Source organism: Balaenoptera borealis (genome assembly GCF_965194805.1).
Source record: "Balaenoptera borealis genome assembly, chromosome: X".
Classification (NCBI taxonomy): Eukaryota; Metazoa; Chordata; class Mammalia; order Artiodactyla; family Balaenopteridae; genus Balaenoptera; species Balaenoptera borealis.
Genome location: NC_138881.1, coordinates 46943257 through 46957549, shown reverse-complemented (window position 1 = coordinate 46957549; position 14293 = coordinate 46943257). Strand labels below are relative to the sequence as shown.

At 38.2% G+C, this 14293-nt stretch overlaps 2 protein-coding genes across 12 annotated transcripts in view; one reads left to right on the top strand and one right to left on the bottom strand.

Annotated features, from left to right (window-relative positions):
- The window catches only part of LOC309620413 (uncharacterized protein), a 90327-nt gene that overhangs the window by 27423 nt on the left and 48611 nt on the right, over positions 1-14293 (bottom strand). The window lies entirely within an intron of this gene.
- WNK3 (WNK lysine deficient protein kinase 3) overlaps positions 1-14293 on the top strand; it is a 141053-nt gene that overhangs the window by 89282 nt on the left and 37478 nt on the right. For 9 of the 11 annotated variants that reach the window (XM_082376518.1, XM_082376519.1, XM_082376515.1 and 6 more), the window contains 4 exons: positions 4966-5056; positions 5597-5727; positions 6337-6959; positions 9978-10189. In XM_082376518.1, coding sequence (XP_082232644.1) covers positions 4966-5056; positions 5597-5727; positions 6337-6959; positions 9978-10189 — 1057 coding nt within the window. Of the gene's footprint in view, positions 1-4965; positions 5198-5596; positions 5728-6336; positions 6960-9977; positions 10207-14293 lie in introns of all 11 variants that reach the window. The other 2 variants (XM_082376512.1, XM_082376513.1) reach the window with 2 other exon arrangements.

Genomic DNA, 14293 nt, shown 5'->3' with positions numbered 1-14293 from the left:
GGGTTTAAGTAACATTTTCTAGTGAATTGGTGCATATGAGGGTTATTTCCTTCATATTTTAATTTTCAGTTTTCAAAGTTGCTATAATAAAAAATATTCTACGGTGGAAGTTTAACATTCTGCTGTTTTATTTATCTGAAGTCTAAATAGTATTTTTAAAGAAAGGGGAAGGCTTAATTCCTATAAGTTGAATACCTCAGGTTTAGTCTGATATGATACTATTAATAGAAGTATACATAGTATTCTATTTTTTTTTTACATTTTTATTGGAGTATAATTGCTTTACAATGGTGTGTTAGTTTCTGCTTTATAACAAAATGAATCAGTTATACATATACATATATCCCCATATCTCTTCCCTCTTGCATCTCCCTCCCTCCCACCCTCCGTATCCCACCCTTTTAGATGGTCACAAAGCACCGAGCTGATCTCCCTGTGCTATGTGGCTGCTTCCCACTAGCTATCTATTTTACATTTGGTAGTGTATATATGTCCATGACACTCTCTTACCCTGTCACATCTTACCCCTCCCCCTCACCATGTCCTCAAGTCCATTCTCTAGTAGGTCTGTGTCTTTATTCCTGTCTTGCCACTAGGTTCTTCATGACCATTTTTTCCCCTTAGATTCCATATATATGTGTTAGCATACGGTATTTGTTTTTCTCTTTCTGACTTACTTCACTCTGTATGACCGACTCTAGGTCCATCCACCTCACTGCAAATAACTCAATTTCATTTCTTCTTATGGTTGAGTAATATTCCATTGTATATATGTGCCACATCTTCTTTATCCATTCATCCGATGATGGACACTTAGGTTGCTTCCATGTCCTGCCTATTGTAAATAGAGCTGCAATGAACATTTTGGTACATGACTCTTTTTGAATTATGGTTTTCTCATGGTATATGCCCAGTAGTGGGATTGCTGGGTCGTATGGTAGTTCTATTTTTAGTTTTTTCAGGAACCTCCATACTGTTCTCCATAGTGGCTGTATCAATTTACATTCCCACCAGCAGTGCAAGAGTGTTCCCTTTCCTCCACACCCTCTCCAGCATTTATTGTTTCTAGATTTTTTGATGATGCCCATTCTGACCGGTGTGAGATGATATCTCATTGTAGTTTTGATTGGCATTTCTCTAAGGATTAATGATGTTGAGCATTCTTTCATGTGTCTGTTGGCAATCTGCATATCTTCTTTGGAGAAATGTCTATTTAGGTCTTCTGCCCATTTTTGGATTGGGTTGTTTGTTTTTTTGTTATTGAGCTGCATGAGCTGCTTGTAAATCTTGGAGATTAATCCTTTGTCAGTTGCTTCATTTGCAAATATTTTCTCCCATTCTGAGGGTTGTCTTTTGGTCTTGTTTATGGTTTCCTATGCTGTGCAAAAGCTTTTAAGTTTCATTTGGTCCCATTTGTTTATTTGTGTTTTTATTTCCATTTCTCTAGGTGGTGGGTCAAAAAGGATCTTGCTGTGATTTATGTCATAGAGTGTTCTGCCTATGTTTTCCTCTAAGAGTTTGATGGTGTCTGGCCTTACATTTAGGTCTTTAATCCATTTTGAGTTTATTTTTGTGTATGGTGTTAGGGAGTGTTCTAATTTCATTCTTTTACAAGTACCTGTCCAGTTTTCCCAGCACCACTTATTGAAGAGGCTGTCTTTTCTCCACTGTATATGCTTGCCTCCTTTATCGAAGATAAGGTGACCATGTGTGCGTGGCTTTATCTCTGGGCTTTCTATCGTGTTCCATTGATCTATATTTCTGTTTTTGTGCCAGTACCATACTGTCTTGATTACTGTAGCTTTGTATTATAGTCTGAAGTCAGGGAGCCTGATTCCTCCAGCTCCATTTTTCGTTCTCAAGATTGCTTTGGCTATTTGGGGTCTTTTCTGTTTCCATAAAAATTGTGAAATTTTTTGTTCTAGTTCTGAGAAAAATGCCAGTGGCAGTTTGATAGGGGTTGCATTGAATCTGTAGATTGCTTTGGGTAGTATAGTCATTTTCACAACATTGATTCTTCCAATCCAAGAACATGGTATATCTCTCCATCTTTTGGTATCATCTTTAATTTCTCTCATCAGTGTCTTATAATTTTCTGCATACAGGTCTTTGATCGCCTTAGGTAGGTTTATTCCTAGATATTTTATTCTTTTTGTTGCAGTGGTAAAGGGGAGTGTTTTCTTAATTTCACTTTCAGATTTTTCATCATTAGTGTATAGGAATGCAAGAGATTTCTGTGCATCAATTTTGTATCCTGATACTTTACCAAATTGATTGATTAGCTCTAGGAGTTTTCTGGTAGCATCTTTAGGAATCTCTATGTAGAGTATCATGTCATCTGCAAACAGTGACAGCTTTACTTCTTCTTTTCCGATTTGGATTCCTTTTATTTCTTTTTCTTCTCTGATTGCTGTGGCTAACACTTCCAAAACTATGTTGAATAATAGTGGTGAGAGTGGGCAACCTTGTCTTGTTCCTGATCTTAGTGGAACTGGTTTCAGTTTTTCACCATTGAGGACGATGTTGGCTGTGGGTTTGTCATATATGGCCTTTATTATGTTGAGGAAAGTTCCCTCTATGCCTACTTTCTGCAGGGCTTTTATCATAAATGGGTGTTGAATTTTGTCCAAAGCTTACTCTGCATCTATTGAGATGGTCATATGGTTTTTCTCCTTTAATTTGTTAATATAGTGTATCACATTGATTGATTTGCGTATATTGAAGACTCCTTGCATTCCTGGGATAAACCCCACTTGATCATGGTGTATGATCCTTTTAATGTGCTGTTGGATTCTGTTTGCTAGTATTTTGTTTAGGATTTTTGCATCTATATTCATCAGTGATATTGGTCTGTAGTTTTCTTTTTTTGTGACTTTTTTTTTTTTAAAGAAATTCACATTCTTTTATTTATTTATTTATTTATAACTGTGTTGGGTCTTCGTTTCTGTGCGAGGGCTTTCTCCAGTTGCGGCAAGCGAGGGCCACTCTTCATCGTGGTGCGCGGGCCTGTCACTATCTTGGCCTCTCTTGTTGCGGAGCAGAGGCTCCAGACGCGCAGGCTCAGTAATTGTGGCTCACGGGCCTAGTTGCTCCGCGGCATGTGGGATCTTCCCAGACCAGGGCTCGAACCCTTGTCCCCTGCATTAGCAGGCAGATTCTCAACCACTGTGCCACAAGGGAAGCCCCCATTCTTTTTTGTGACATCTTTGTCTGGTTTTGTTATCAGGGTGATGGTGGCCTCATAGAATGAGTTTCGGAGTGTTCCTCCCTCTGCTATATTTTGGAAGAGTTTGAGAAGGATAGGTGTTAGCTCTTCTCTAAATGTTTGATAGAATTCGCCTGTGAAGCCATCTGGTCCTGGGCTTTTGTTTGTTGGAAGATTTTTAATCACAGTCTCAATTTCAGTGCTTGTGCTTGGTCTGTTCATATTTTCTGTTTCTTCCTGGTTCAGTCTCGTAAGGTGGTGCATTTCTAAGAATTTGTCCATTTCTTCCAGGTTGTCCATTTTATTGGCATATCGTTGCTTTTAGTACACTCTCCTGATCCTCTGTATTTCTGCAGTGTGAGTTGTTACTTCCCCTTTTTCATTTCTAATTCTATTGATTTGAGTCTTCTCCCTTTTTTAATTTATAAGTCTGGCTAATGGTTTTTCAATTTTGTTTATCTTCTCAAAGAACCAGCTTTTAGTTTTATTGATCTTTGCTATCGTTTACTTCATTTCTTTTTCATTTCTTTCTGATCTGATCTTTACGATTTCTTTCCTTCTGCTAACTTTGGGGTTTTATTGTTCTTCTTTCTCTAATTGCTTTAGGTGTAAGGTTAGGTTGTTTATTTGAGATGTTTCTTGTTTCTTAAGGTAGGCTTGTATAGCTATAAACTTCCCTCTTAGAACTGCTTTTGCTGCATCCCATAGGTTTTGGGTCGTTGTGTTTTCATTGTTATTTGTTTTTAGGTATTTTTTGATTTCCTCTTTGATTTCTTCAGTGATCTCTTGGTTATTTAGTAGTGTATTGTTTAGCATCCATGTGTTTGTGTTTTTTGTTTTTTTCTCCCCTGTAATTGATTTCTAATCTCATAGCGTTGTAGTCAGAAAAGATGCTTGATATGATTTCAATGTTCTTAAATTTACTGAGGCTTGATTTGTGACCCATGACGTGATCTATCCTGGAGAATGTTCCATGAGCACATGAGAAGAAAGTGTATTCTGTTGTTTTTGGATGGAATGTCCTATAAATATTAATTAAATCCATGTCATTTAATGTATCATTTAAAGCTTGTGTTTCCTTATTGATTTTCATTTTGGATGATCTGTCCATTGGTGAAAGCTGGGTGTTAAATTCCCCTACTATGATTGTGTTACTGTCGATTTCCCCTTTTATGGCTGTTAGTATTTGCCTTATATATTGAGGTGCTCCTATGTTGGGTGCATAAATATTTACAATTGTTATATCTTCTTCTTGGATTGATCCCTTGTTCATTATGTAGTGTCCTTCTTTGTCTCTTGTAATAGTCTTTGTTTTAATGTCTATTTTGTCTGATATGAGAATTGCTACTCCAGCTTTCTTTTGATTTCCATTTGCATGGAATATCTTTTTCCATCCCCTCACTTTCAGTCTGTATGTGTCCCAGGTCTGAAGTGGGTCTCTTGTAGGCAGCATATATGTGGGTCTTGTTTTTGTATCCATTCAGCCAGTCTATGTCTTTTGGTTGGAGCATTTAATCCATTTACATTTAAGGTAATTATCGATATGTATGTTACTATTACCATTTTCTTAATTGTTTTGGGTTTGTTATTGTAGGTCTTTTCCTTCTCTTGTGTTTCCTGCCTAGAGAAGTTCCTTTAGCATATAGCATTCTATTTTTGATTACTGATTAGTCCATACAAGAAACTCCAATGGTAGAAACAATTGCTCCACCTCACCTAAATTACTACCATTTTGGTTTTCCTCTTTTTGTCTCCATTAGGAGATGTCCCCAGATGCTTCACTTCCAGGGGATCCAGAGGCCTATCCTGCTGCTGTGTCAAGCGGTGGAGCCATTCATCTGCAGACAGGAGGTGGATATTTTGGCCTAAGCTTTACTTGTCCTAGTCTCAAAAATCCTATTAGCAAGAAATCCTGGACTCGCAAATTAAAAAGCTGGGCATACAGGCTACGGCAGTCAACCAGCTTTTTCAAGAGATCAAAAGTCCGTCAAGGTAGTGTGCTTACAGTCAGGGACATAGACTAGGTAACATCATTTTTCATTTACTTCTGTTTCTTTTTGTTGTTGTTCATACACAAATCTTGCCACTTTTTCCACGTAGCCCATGTATGTGACACGTCCCATTAATGTCATTGCCATTTTATTTTTCCTTTTGTAACTAATTTGGTTTTAAAGTATTCATTTCATATAGATACTAAGTCTCGGGATAAATCTTGCAATGTCTGATTCAGAATTAGGGACTTCTACAGTGTTGCTTATTACATTAACACTTTTTTAATTGTCTAGCAGGAGTTAAGCTTTTTCTACTTTTCTTCATTTTTGGTAATGTAAACAAATGTAGTCTTAACAAGCAATTTTCTCCTTTCTGCTTACAATTTGGCGAAACTTGCAGTGGATACAGAAGATACGAGATCAGCAGTTGCTCCTGACCCCATTCCTCTGACAGGAGAGTCCACAGCTGATGCTAGGGCTTTGAGTAGATGTAAAGCAATGAGTGGATCATTTCAGCGGGGTCGGTTCCAGGTTTGTGTCTTTGGTTAAATCATTATCTACAAAGGCATTATAAAAGGTAACAGCATTGAAGATCTAGGTCTGTAGATGGTAATTATTTTAAATGTAGATCATTATCGTATTTCATTTTTCCCCTTATATGCATCCTGTCACCTTCTGTAGCCATCCACTAAAGGCGAGTCTAAAGAAATGAGGATTTTAGTAGCTGAAAGGGAGCACAGAAATGGGTCATCAGTTTTTGGTGGGTGGTTGGGTCATCTTTTTTATAAATCTAATTTCATGTCCTTTAGAACCTTGGCAATTGAATTTGTTTTCATTTTATTTTTAATTGAAGTATAGATGATTTACAATATTGTGTTAGTTTTAGGTGTACGTATGGAATGTTTTTTAATTGCAGAATTTTATTTGAGCAATATGAAGCCAATTCTCTTTGCAAAGGGCCCAATTGCAAAGCTTTGAATATGACAAGTATAGATGGGATTTTTTAGTTTTGGTATTATCAGTGTTTGTACATTACAGAAGACCATCCAGTTGTCTGTGCCATATATTGATATTGAATTTCTTTGTGGGTTTACTCTTTGGTTAGGCAGAGCCAGCCACCTTTGCCTTTTTGTATTTCAGGTGATTACAGTTCCTCAGCAGCAGTCAGTGAAAGTGACATCTTTTGGAATAGAACACATACCAGCATTCAATAAAATGACGAGCCAGCCTAGTGAAGAAGCTTTAGCCTTTACTGAAACAGCAAAGTCTCAATTGGTAGGAATGGAACCTGCCACACACAATCCACAAACTTCACTTTCTTCTCAGAAGTTACAAGCTCTTCAGGAAACCTTCAAAGAAGATAAAAGAATTCCCAAACAAGCTGACAACTTCTCATCTTTCAGTACAGCTTGTGAGACTGATGTATCTTTGATGACTCCAGAAAAGGAATTGGAAGAAAATTCAGCCACAGGAAGTAGCTTGCAGTCTGGATCTGAACTGTTGCTTAAAGAGAGAGAGATACTTACTTCTGGGATACAGCCTACCTCTGATAGTGAATTTTCAGCCACTCTTTGTGGCAGAGGGAAATCAGTGGCAAAGACTGGTCCAGAGAGAGAAAAGTGCTTACCACTCCGTGAAGAAAAAGCCTACGTTCAAACACAGAGCTCACTCTTCTATTCACCGTCTTCCCCAATGAGCAGTGATGATGAGTCAGAAGTAGAGGATGAGGACTTAAAGGTGGAGCTTCAAAGATTACGAGAAAAGTAAGGACTGCTTCTCTTTTGTCACAAATTTGATTGCCTTGGGTTTTTTTTTTAAGTACATTTTTTTAAATTAATTAATTAATTAATTTATTTTTGGCTGTGTTGGGTCTTCGCTTCTGTGCGAGGGCTTTCTCCAGTTGTGGCAAGTGGGGGCTACTCTTCATCGCGGTGCGCGGGCCTCTCACTATCGCGGCCTCTCTCGTTGCGGAGCACAGGCTCCAGACACGCAGGCTCAGTAGTTGTGGCTCACGGGCCCAGTCGCTCCGCGGCATGTGGGATCCTCCCAGACCAGGGCTCGAACCCGTGTCCCCTGCATTGGCAGGCGGACTCTCAACCACTGCGCCACCAGGGAAGCCCCTGCCTTGGGTTTCATAGAACTAAGTATTTGATTGGTAACTAATTTTGGATTGGTGACATTTTAATGATGGAAGAAAATTTATGGTTGAAAACTACAAAGATAGCATCAGATCCCACAGGCTAAGGGCTCAGTCCCACAAGACTGCCCCCTTTCAGATGCCCATCACGAGTCCAGGTAGTGTTACCTATGCTTCTTACCAACCTGTTGTAAATCAGAGGTTCCCACAAACCCCTCCTCAGCTTTGATTACCTTGCTAGAGTGGCTTACAGAGCTCAGGAAAACAGTTTCCTTACTAGATTATTGGTTTATTATAAAAGGATACAACTCAAGAACAGCCAGATGGCAAGGTATAGGGGAAGGGGCATGGAACTTCATGGCCTCCCAGAAGTGCCACTCTCCCAGCACCTCCATGTCTTCACCGACCTAGAAGCTCTTAGAACCCCTGTAGTTCACGGATTTTTATGGAAGCTTCATTACATAGGCATGATTGATTAAATCGTTGGCCATTGGTGATTAATTCAACTTCCATCCTTGTTCCCCTCCTTAGAGGTACCCATCCTTAGGGGCTATCCAAAAGTCACTTCGTGATCAGAGGGGCTTGTTTTGAATAATGAGACACTCCTTTTACCTTTATCACTCTGGAACTATTTCAGGAACTGGAGCTATTTGAGGACAAAAGACCAAATATTATAACAAAAGATTCTCCCATTGCTCTTGTCACTTAGGAAGTTACAAGGGTTTTAGGAGCTGTGTGCCAAGAACAGGGACAAAGACCAAATATATCTTTTTTATTATAAAACATAATATCACAACAGTAAAAATGCACACAAACCAATCTCCTGTTTCTCATGCCCTAATCTCATTTCTCAGAGGCGACCACAATGAACTATTTGGTATATATCTTGCCTGTCATTTTTCTTGCATTTACAAATATATAGTTTTTGAGTTTAATAAAAGTGGGATCATAATATATGTTACTCTACAATTTTTTGACTTAACATTGTCTCCTCTTCATATTCATGTTTGCACAAATAATCTTTATTCCATACATTGGAATAGCATATAGCCATTTAAAGTTGATTTACTCTCTCCTTAATGGGCATTTCAGTTTTATCCCATATTTTGCTTATGTAAAAAATGTTGAAGTCAACATCCTTATATTTTTACATACTTATGTTAGTATTTTTGTAGGATAGATACCTAAAAGTGGAATTGCTGGCTTAAAAGGTTTGTACATTTAAAATTGTCATCCAATGTAAATATACCATTTTACACACCAAACAGAAATATATGAAAGTGCCTGTTTTCCCACTCCTTAACAAGATTAGACTGGATATTATTGATTCTTTTCATTTTATTCCAATCAGATGAATAAAAAATAGTTTTAAAATCTGTGTTCTATGTATGCTAACACATATATATGGAATCTAAAAGAAAAAAAAATGGTTCTGAAGAACCTAGGGGCAGGACAGGAATAAAGACGCAGACGTAGAGAATGGACTTGAGGACACGGGGAGGGGGAAGGGTAAGCTGGGATGAAGTGAGAGAGTAGCACTGACATATATACACTACCAAATGTAAAATAGATAGCTAATGGGAAGCAGCTGCATAGCACAAGGAGATCAGCTCGGTGCTTTGTAACCACCTAGAGGGGTGGGATAGGGAGGGTGGGAGGGAGACACAAGAGGGAGGAGATATGGGGATGCATGTATATGTATAGCTGATTCACTTTGTTATACAGCAGAAACTAACATACCATTGTAAAGCAATTATACTGCAATAAAGATGTTTAAAAAATTTGTGTTCTAATTAATACTAAGGATGTGCATCATCTCATATTTATTGGCTACTTGTATTTCCTCTTCTTTGGAGTCATCTTTTCATATTCTTTCCCCCTTTTTCTATAAAGTTGTTTCTTGTTTTTTTAGCATTTAATACTTAGTTATTATTAATGATACTCCATTTTTTTAATATTAATTAATTAATTTATTTTAGGCTGTGTTGGGTCTTCGTTTCTGTGCGAGGGCTTTCTCTAGTTGCGGCAAGTGGGGGCCACTCTTCATCACGGTGCGCGGGCCTCTCACTATCACGGCCTCTCTTGTTGTGGAGCACAGGCTCCAGACGCGCAGGCTCAGTAATTGTGGCTCACGGGCCTAGCCACTCCGTGGCATGTGGGATCTTCCCAGACCGGGGCTCGAACCCGTGTCCCCTGCATTGGCAGGCAGATTCTCAACCACTGCGCCACCAGGGAAGCCCTGTTTCTTTTTTTCTTATTGATTTTTAGGAGCTATTTATATATTCTGAATATTAACCTTTTACTATATGTTACAAATTTTTTTCCTGTTTATACTTGCAACATATAATAAAGAAAAGGTTAATATTATCAGTACTATGAGACTTTCACTTTTTAAATTATCTTTTACTGTATTGAAGTTTTAGAAATTTGTTCTTGTCAATTTATTGAGCTTTTTCTTTATGTCTGATTAGTTTAATGTCACACTTAGGAAGGCAATGAAAATCTTAAAATTGTGAAAATATTCTGTATTTCCACATTCTTAATCTAAATTCCTTGTTAAACTTTACTTGTACTGGTAGAGTTCCTTGGCTCATCTCTATGGTGCCTGTGCCATTAAAATGCTTTCTGCATGATTTTCCTTCAGACACATTCAGGAGGTGGTAAATCTTCAAACCCAGCAGAATAAGGAGCTACAGGAGCTCTATGAACGCCTTCGGGCAATTAAAGACAGCAAAGTCCAATCATCAGAGATTCCTGTACCACCTGCATCACCACGTAGACCAAGATCTTTCAAAAGCAAACTTCGAAGCCGTCCCCAGTCCTTGACACATGTGGACAGTGGCACAGTTGCAACAGGTAAATCAATCTTAAAAGTGATTAAAAAAAACTGGTCAAAGATCAGCAAAATTAGAAAAATAAAAATAATTAACTTATTTTTTATTAAGCTAAGGTGATTTAAAGAAGTATACATTATTCTGAGGTTCTCTTCCACTTTGTTGGTGCTGAATGTTCTTTTATGAAATAATGATGAGGATAGGTGATAGATTTTGGAGAGCAGATGAGTGTTATGTTTTCATTTGGAAAACAAATACCTGGAAACCCAGTTTCAATCCCCAAAATAAGCTTTTGAAATGTTGGTAGTCAATGGGAACCGCTGGTCCAGCATTTGGAGTTTGTTGAGGAGTTTATTGCTTAACAAAGATAATCTTAAAAGGAAAGTCATGATCTATCTGATGTAAGAGATCTTTATTTATTACGAGACTAATAGAAAAACTGTACGTCTCTGAATTTGTAAAAAGAGAGGATCAGTCTCAACTTAATAAAGAAGTTGTTAATCAGGTCAGACTTACTTGGTTACTTGTGCATAGTCAAGGTGGGGTTGAGGGTGAACTGTAAGGGTATATGTGAGATCTCAACAGAATTTGTGGTAGGCAGAATAATGGTCCCCCCCAAAGACATCCATGTGCAAATCCCTGCAACCTGTGACTATGTTCAGCTATATGCCAAAGGGTAATTGAGGTTGTAGATAGAATTTAAGAGGCTAATCAACATTTTAAAATAGAGAGATATCCTGGATTATCTGAGTGGGCCCCGTGTAATCACAAGGGTCCTCTAAAGTAGAAGAGAGAGGCAGAAGAAAGGATCAGAGAAAAGATATGAGGAAGGAAGCAGTGTCAGAGAGAGGCAGCATTGCTGGCTTTGAAAATGGAGGAAAAGGGCCACAAACCAAGGAATGCAGGCAACCCATAGAAGCTGGAAAAGGCTGGGGAAGTTTGAAAACACAAGGTTTACTCTTCACAGGTCCTGGGGGGTACACATCGTGCGGGCCACATAGCAAGAGGTTTGGTCAGGAGGTGGGAAACAGGAGTACATACTAGAGAGCAGGAGCACACACTAGCAGATCTAGGGTTCTTCCTTTATACTGGTTGAGGGTGGGGTACCTAGGGTTTCGCAGGTTCACTGTTTATTGAGAGTGAGATCGGGAATTAAAGCACAGGGAGGGAAAAGCAGGGTCACTCAAATGATCAGTTATCTAGGTCAACCAGGGCTTTCTAAAAGGGAAACTTCATGGGTGGGGTGGCCTGGCTCTTTATATAGTTGTATAGCTGGCAATGTGTTTATTTGAGATGGATTTCTTTGAAATGTATACTTCAGCAATCAAAAGCTTAATGTCAGGCACTTTCTTATTACAATCAAAAAAGCTAATTGTCAGGCACTTACACCACACTGCTTCTTTCAAATCAACCATAAGATCTCATGGTAAAAACATGCCTTTTGAGATTGGCTTTTTTGACCCATAACATTGTCTTTGCGATTATTTAAGTTATTTTGTGTTATGATAGCTTGTTCCTTTTTGTTGCTGAGTAATATTCCATGCTATGGATGTACCACAGCTTGCTTTTTTTTCTTTTTTAACATCTTTATTGGAGTATAATTGCTTTACAATGGTGTGTTAGTTTCTGCTTTATAACAAAGTGAATCAGTTATACATATACATATGTTCCCATCTCTCTTCCCTCTTGCGTCTCCCTCCCTCCCACCTTCCCTATCCCACCCCTCTAGGTGGTCACAAACCACCGAGCTGATCTCCCTGTGCTATGCGGCTGCTTCCCACTAGCTATCTATTTTGCGTTTGGTAGTGTATATATGTCCATGCCACTCTCACTTTGTCACAGCTTACCCTTCCCCCTCCCCATATCCTCAAGTCCATTCTCTAGTAGGTCTGCATCTTTACTCCTGTCTTGCCCCTAGGTTCTTCTGATCATTTTTTTTTCTTTTTTTTTTTTAGATTCCATATATATGTGTTAGCATACGGTATTGGTTTTTCTCTTTCTGACTTACTTCACTCTGTATAACAGTCTCGAGGTCCATCCACCTCACTACAAATAACTCAGTTTCGTTCCCTTTTATGGCTGAGTAATAATCCATTGTATATATGTGCCACATCTTCTTTATCCATTCATCTGTTGATGGACACTTAGGTTGCTTCCATGTCCTGGCTATTGTAAATACAGCGGCAATGAACATTTTGGTACATGACTCTTTTTGAATTATGGTTTTCTCAGAGATTGTAGTGGGATTGCTGGGTCGTATGGTAGTTCTATTTTTAGTTTTTTAAGGAACCTCCATACTGTTCTCCATAGTGGCTGTATCAATTTACATTCCCACCAACAGTGCAAGAGTGTTCCCTTTTCTCCACACCCTCTCCAGCATTTATTGTTTCTAGATTTTTTGATGATGGCCATTCTGACCGGTGTGAGATGATATCTCATTGTAGTTTTGATTTGCATTTCTCTAATGATTAATGATGTTGAGCATTCTTTCATGTGTCTGTTGGCAATCTGTATATCTTCTTTGGAGAAATGTCTATTTAGGTCTTCTGCCCATTTTTGGATTGAGTTGTTTGTTTTTTTGTTATTGAGCTGCATGAGCTGCTTGTAAATCTTGGAGATTAATCCTTTGTCAGTTGCTTCATTTGCAAATATTTTCTCCCATTCTGAGGGTTGTCTTTTCGTCTTGTTATGGTTTCCTTTGCTGTGCAAAAGCTTTTAAGTTTCATTTGGTCCCATTTGTTTATTTTTGTTTTTATTTCCATTTCTCTAGCAGGTGAGTCAAAAAGGATCTTGCTGTGATTTATGTCATACAGTGTTCTGCCTATGTTTTCCTCTAAGAGTTTGATGGTGTCTGGCCTTACATTTAGGTCTTTAATCCATTTTGAGTTTATTTTTGTGTATGGTGTTAGGGAGTGTTCTAATTTCATTCTTTTACATGTAGCTGTCCAGTTTTCCCAGCACCACTTATTGAAGAGGCTGTCTTTTCTCCACTGTATATGCTTGCCTCCTTTATCAAAGATAAGGTGACCATATGTGCATGGGTTTACCTCTGGGCTCTCTATCGTGTTCCGTTGATCTATATTTCTGTTTTTGTGCCAGTACCATACTGTCTTGATTACTGTAGCTTTGTATTATAGTCTGAAGTCAGGGAGCCTGATTCCTCCAGCTCCGTTTTTCTTTCTCAAGATTGCTTTGGCTATTCGGGGTCTTTTATGTTTCCACAAAAATTTTGAAATTTTTTGTTCTAGTTCTGTGAAAAATGCCATTGGTAGTTTGTTAGGGATTGCATTGAATCTGTAGATTGCTTTGGGTAGTATAGTCATTTTCACAATACTGATTCTTCCAATCCAAGAAGATGGTATATCTCTCCATCTATTTGTATCATCTTTAATTTCTTTCATCAGTGTCTTATAGTTTTCTGCATACAGGTCTTTTGTCTCCTTAGGTTGGTTGATTCCTAGGTATTTTATTCTTTTGTTGCAATGGTAAATGGGAGTGTTTCCTTAATTTCTCTTTCAGATTCTTCATCATTAGTGTATAGGAATGGAAGAGATTTCTGTGCATTAATTTTGCATCCTGCCACTTTATCAAATTCATTGATTAGCTCTAGTAGTTTTCTGGTAGCATCTTTAGCATTCTCTTTGTATGGTATCATGTCACCTGCAATCAGTAACAATTTTACTTCTTTTCCAATTTGGATTCCTTTTATTTCTTTTTCTTCTCTGACTGCTGTGGCTAAAACTTCCAAAATTATGTTGAATAATAATGGTGAGAGTGGGCAACCTTGTCTTGTTCCTGATCTTACTGGAAATGGTTTCAGTTTTTCACCATTGAGAACGATGTTAGCTGTAGGTTTGTCATATATGGCCTTTATTATGTTGAGGTAAGTTCCCTCTATCCCTACTTTCTGGAGAGCTTGTATCATAAATGGGTGTTCCATTTTGTCAAAAGCTTTTTCTCCATCTATTAAGATGATCATATGGTTTTTATTCTTCAGTTTGTTAATATGGTGTATCACATTGATTGATATGCGTATATTGAAGAATCCTTGCATTCCTGGGATAAACCCCACTTGATCATGGTGTATGATCCTTTTAATGTGCTGCTGGAATCTGTTTGCTAGTAT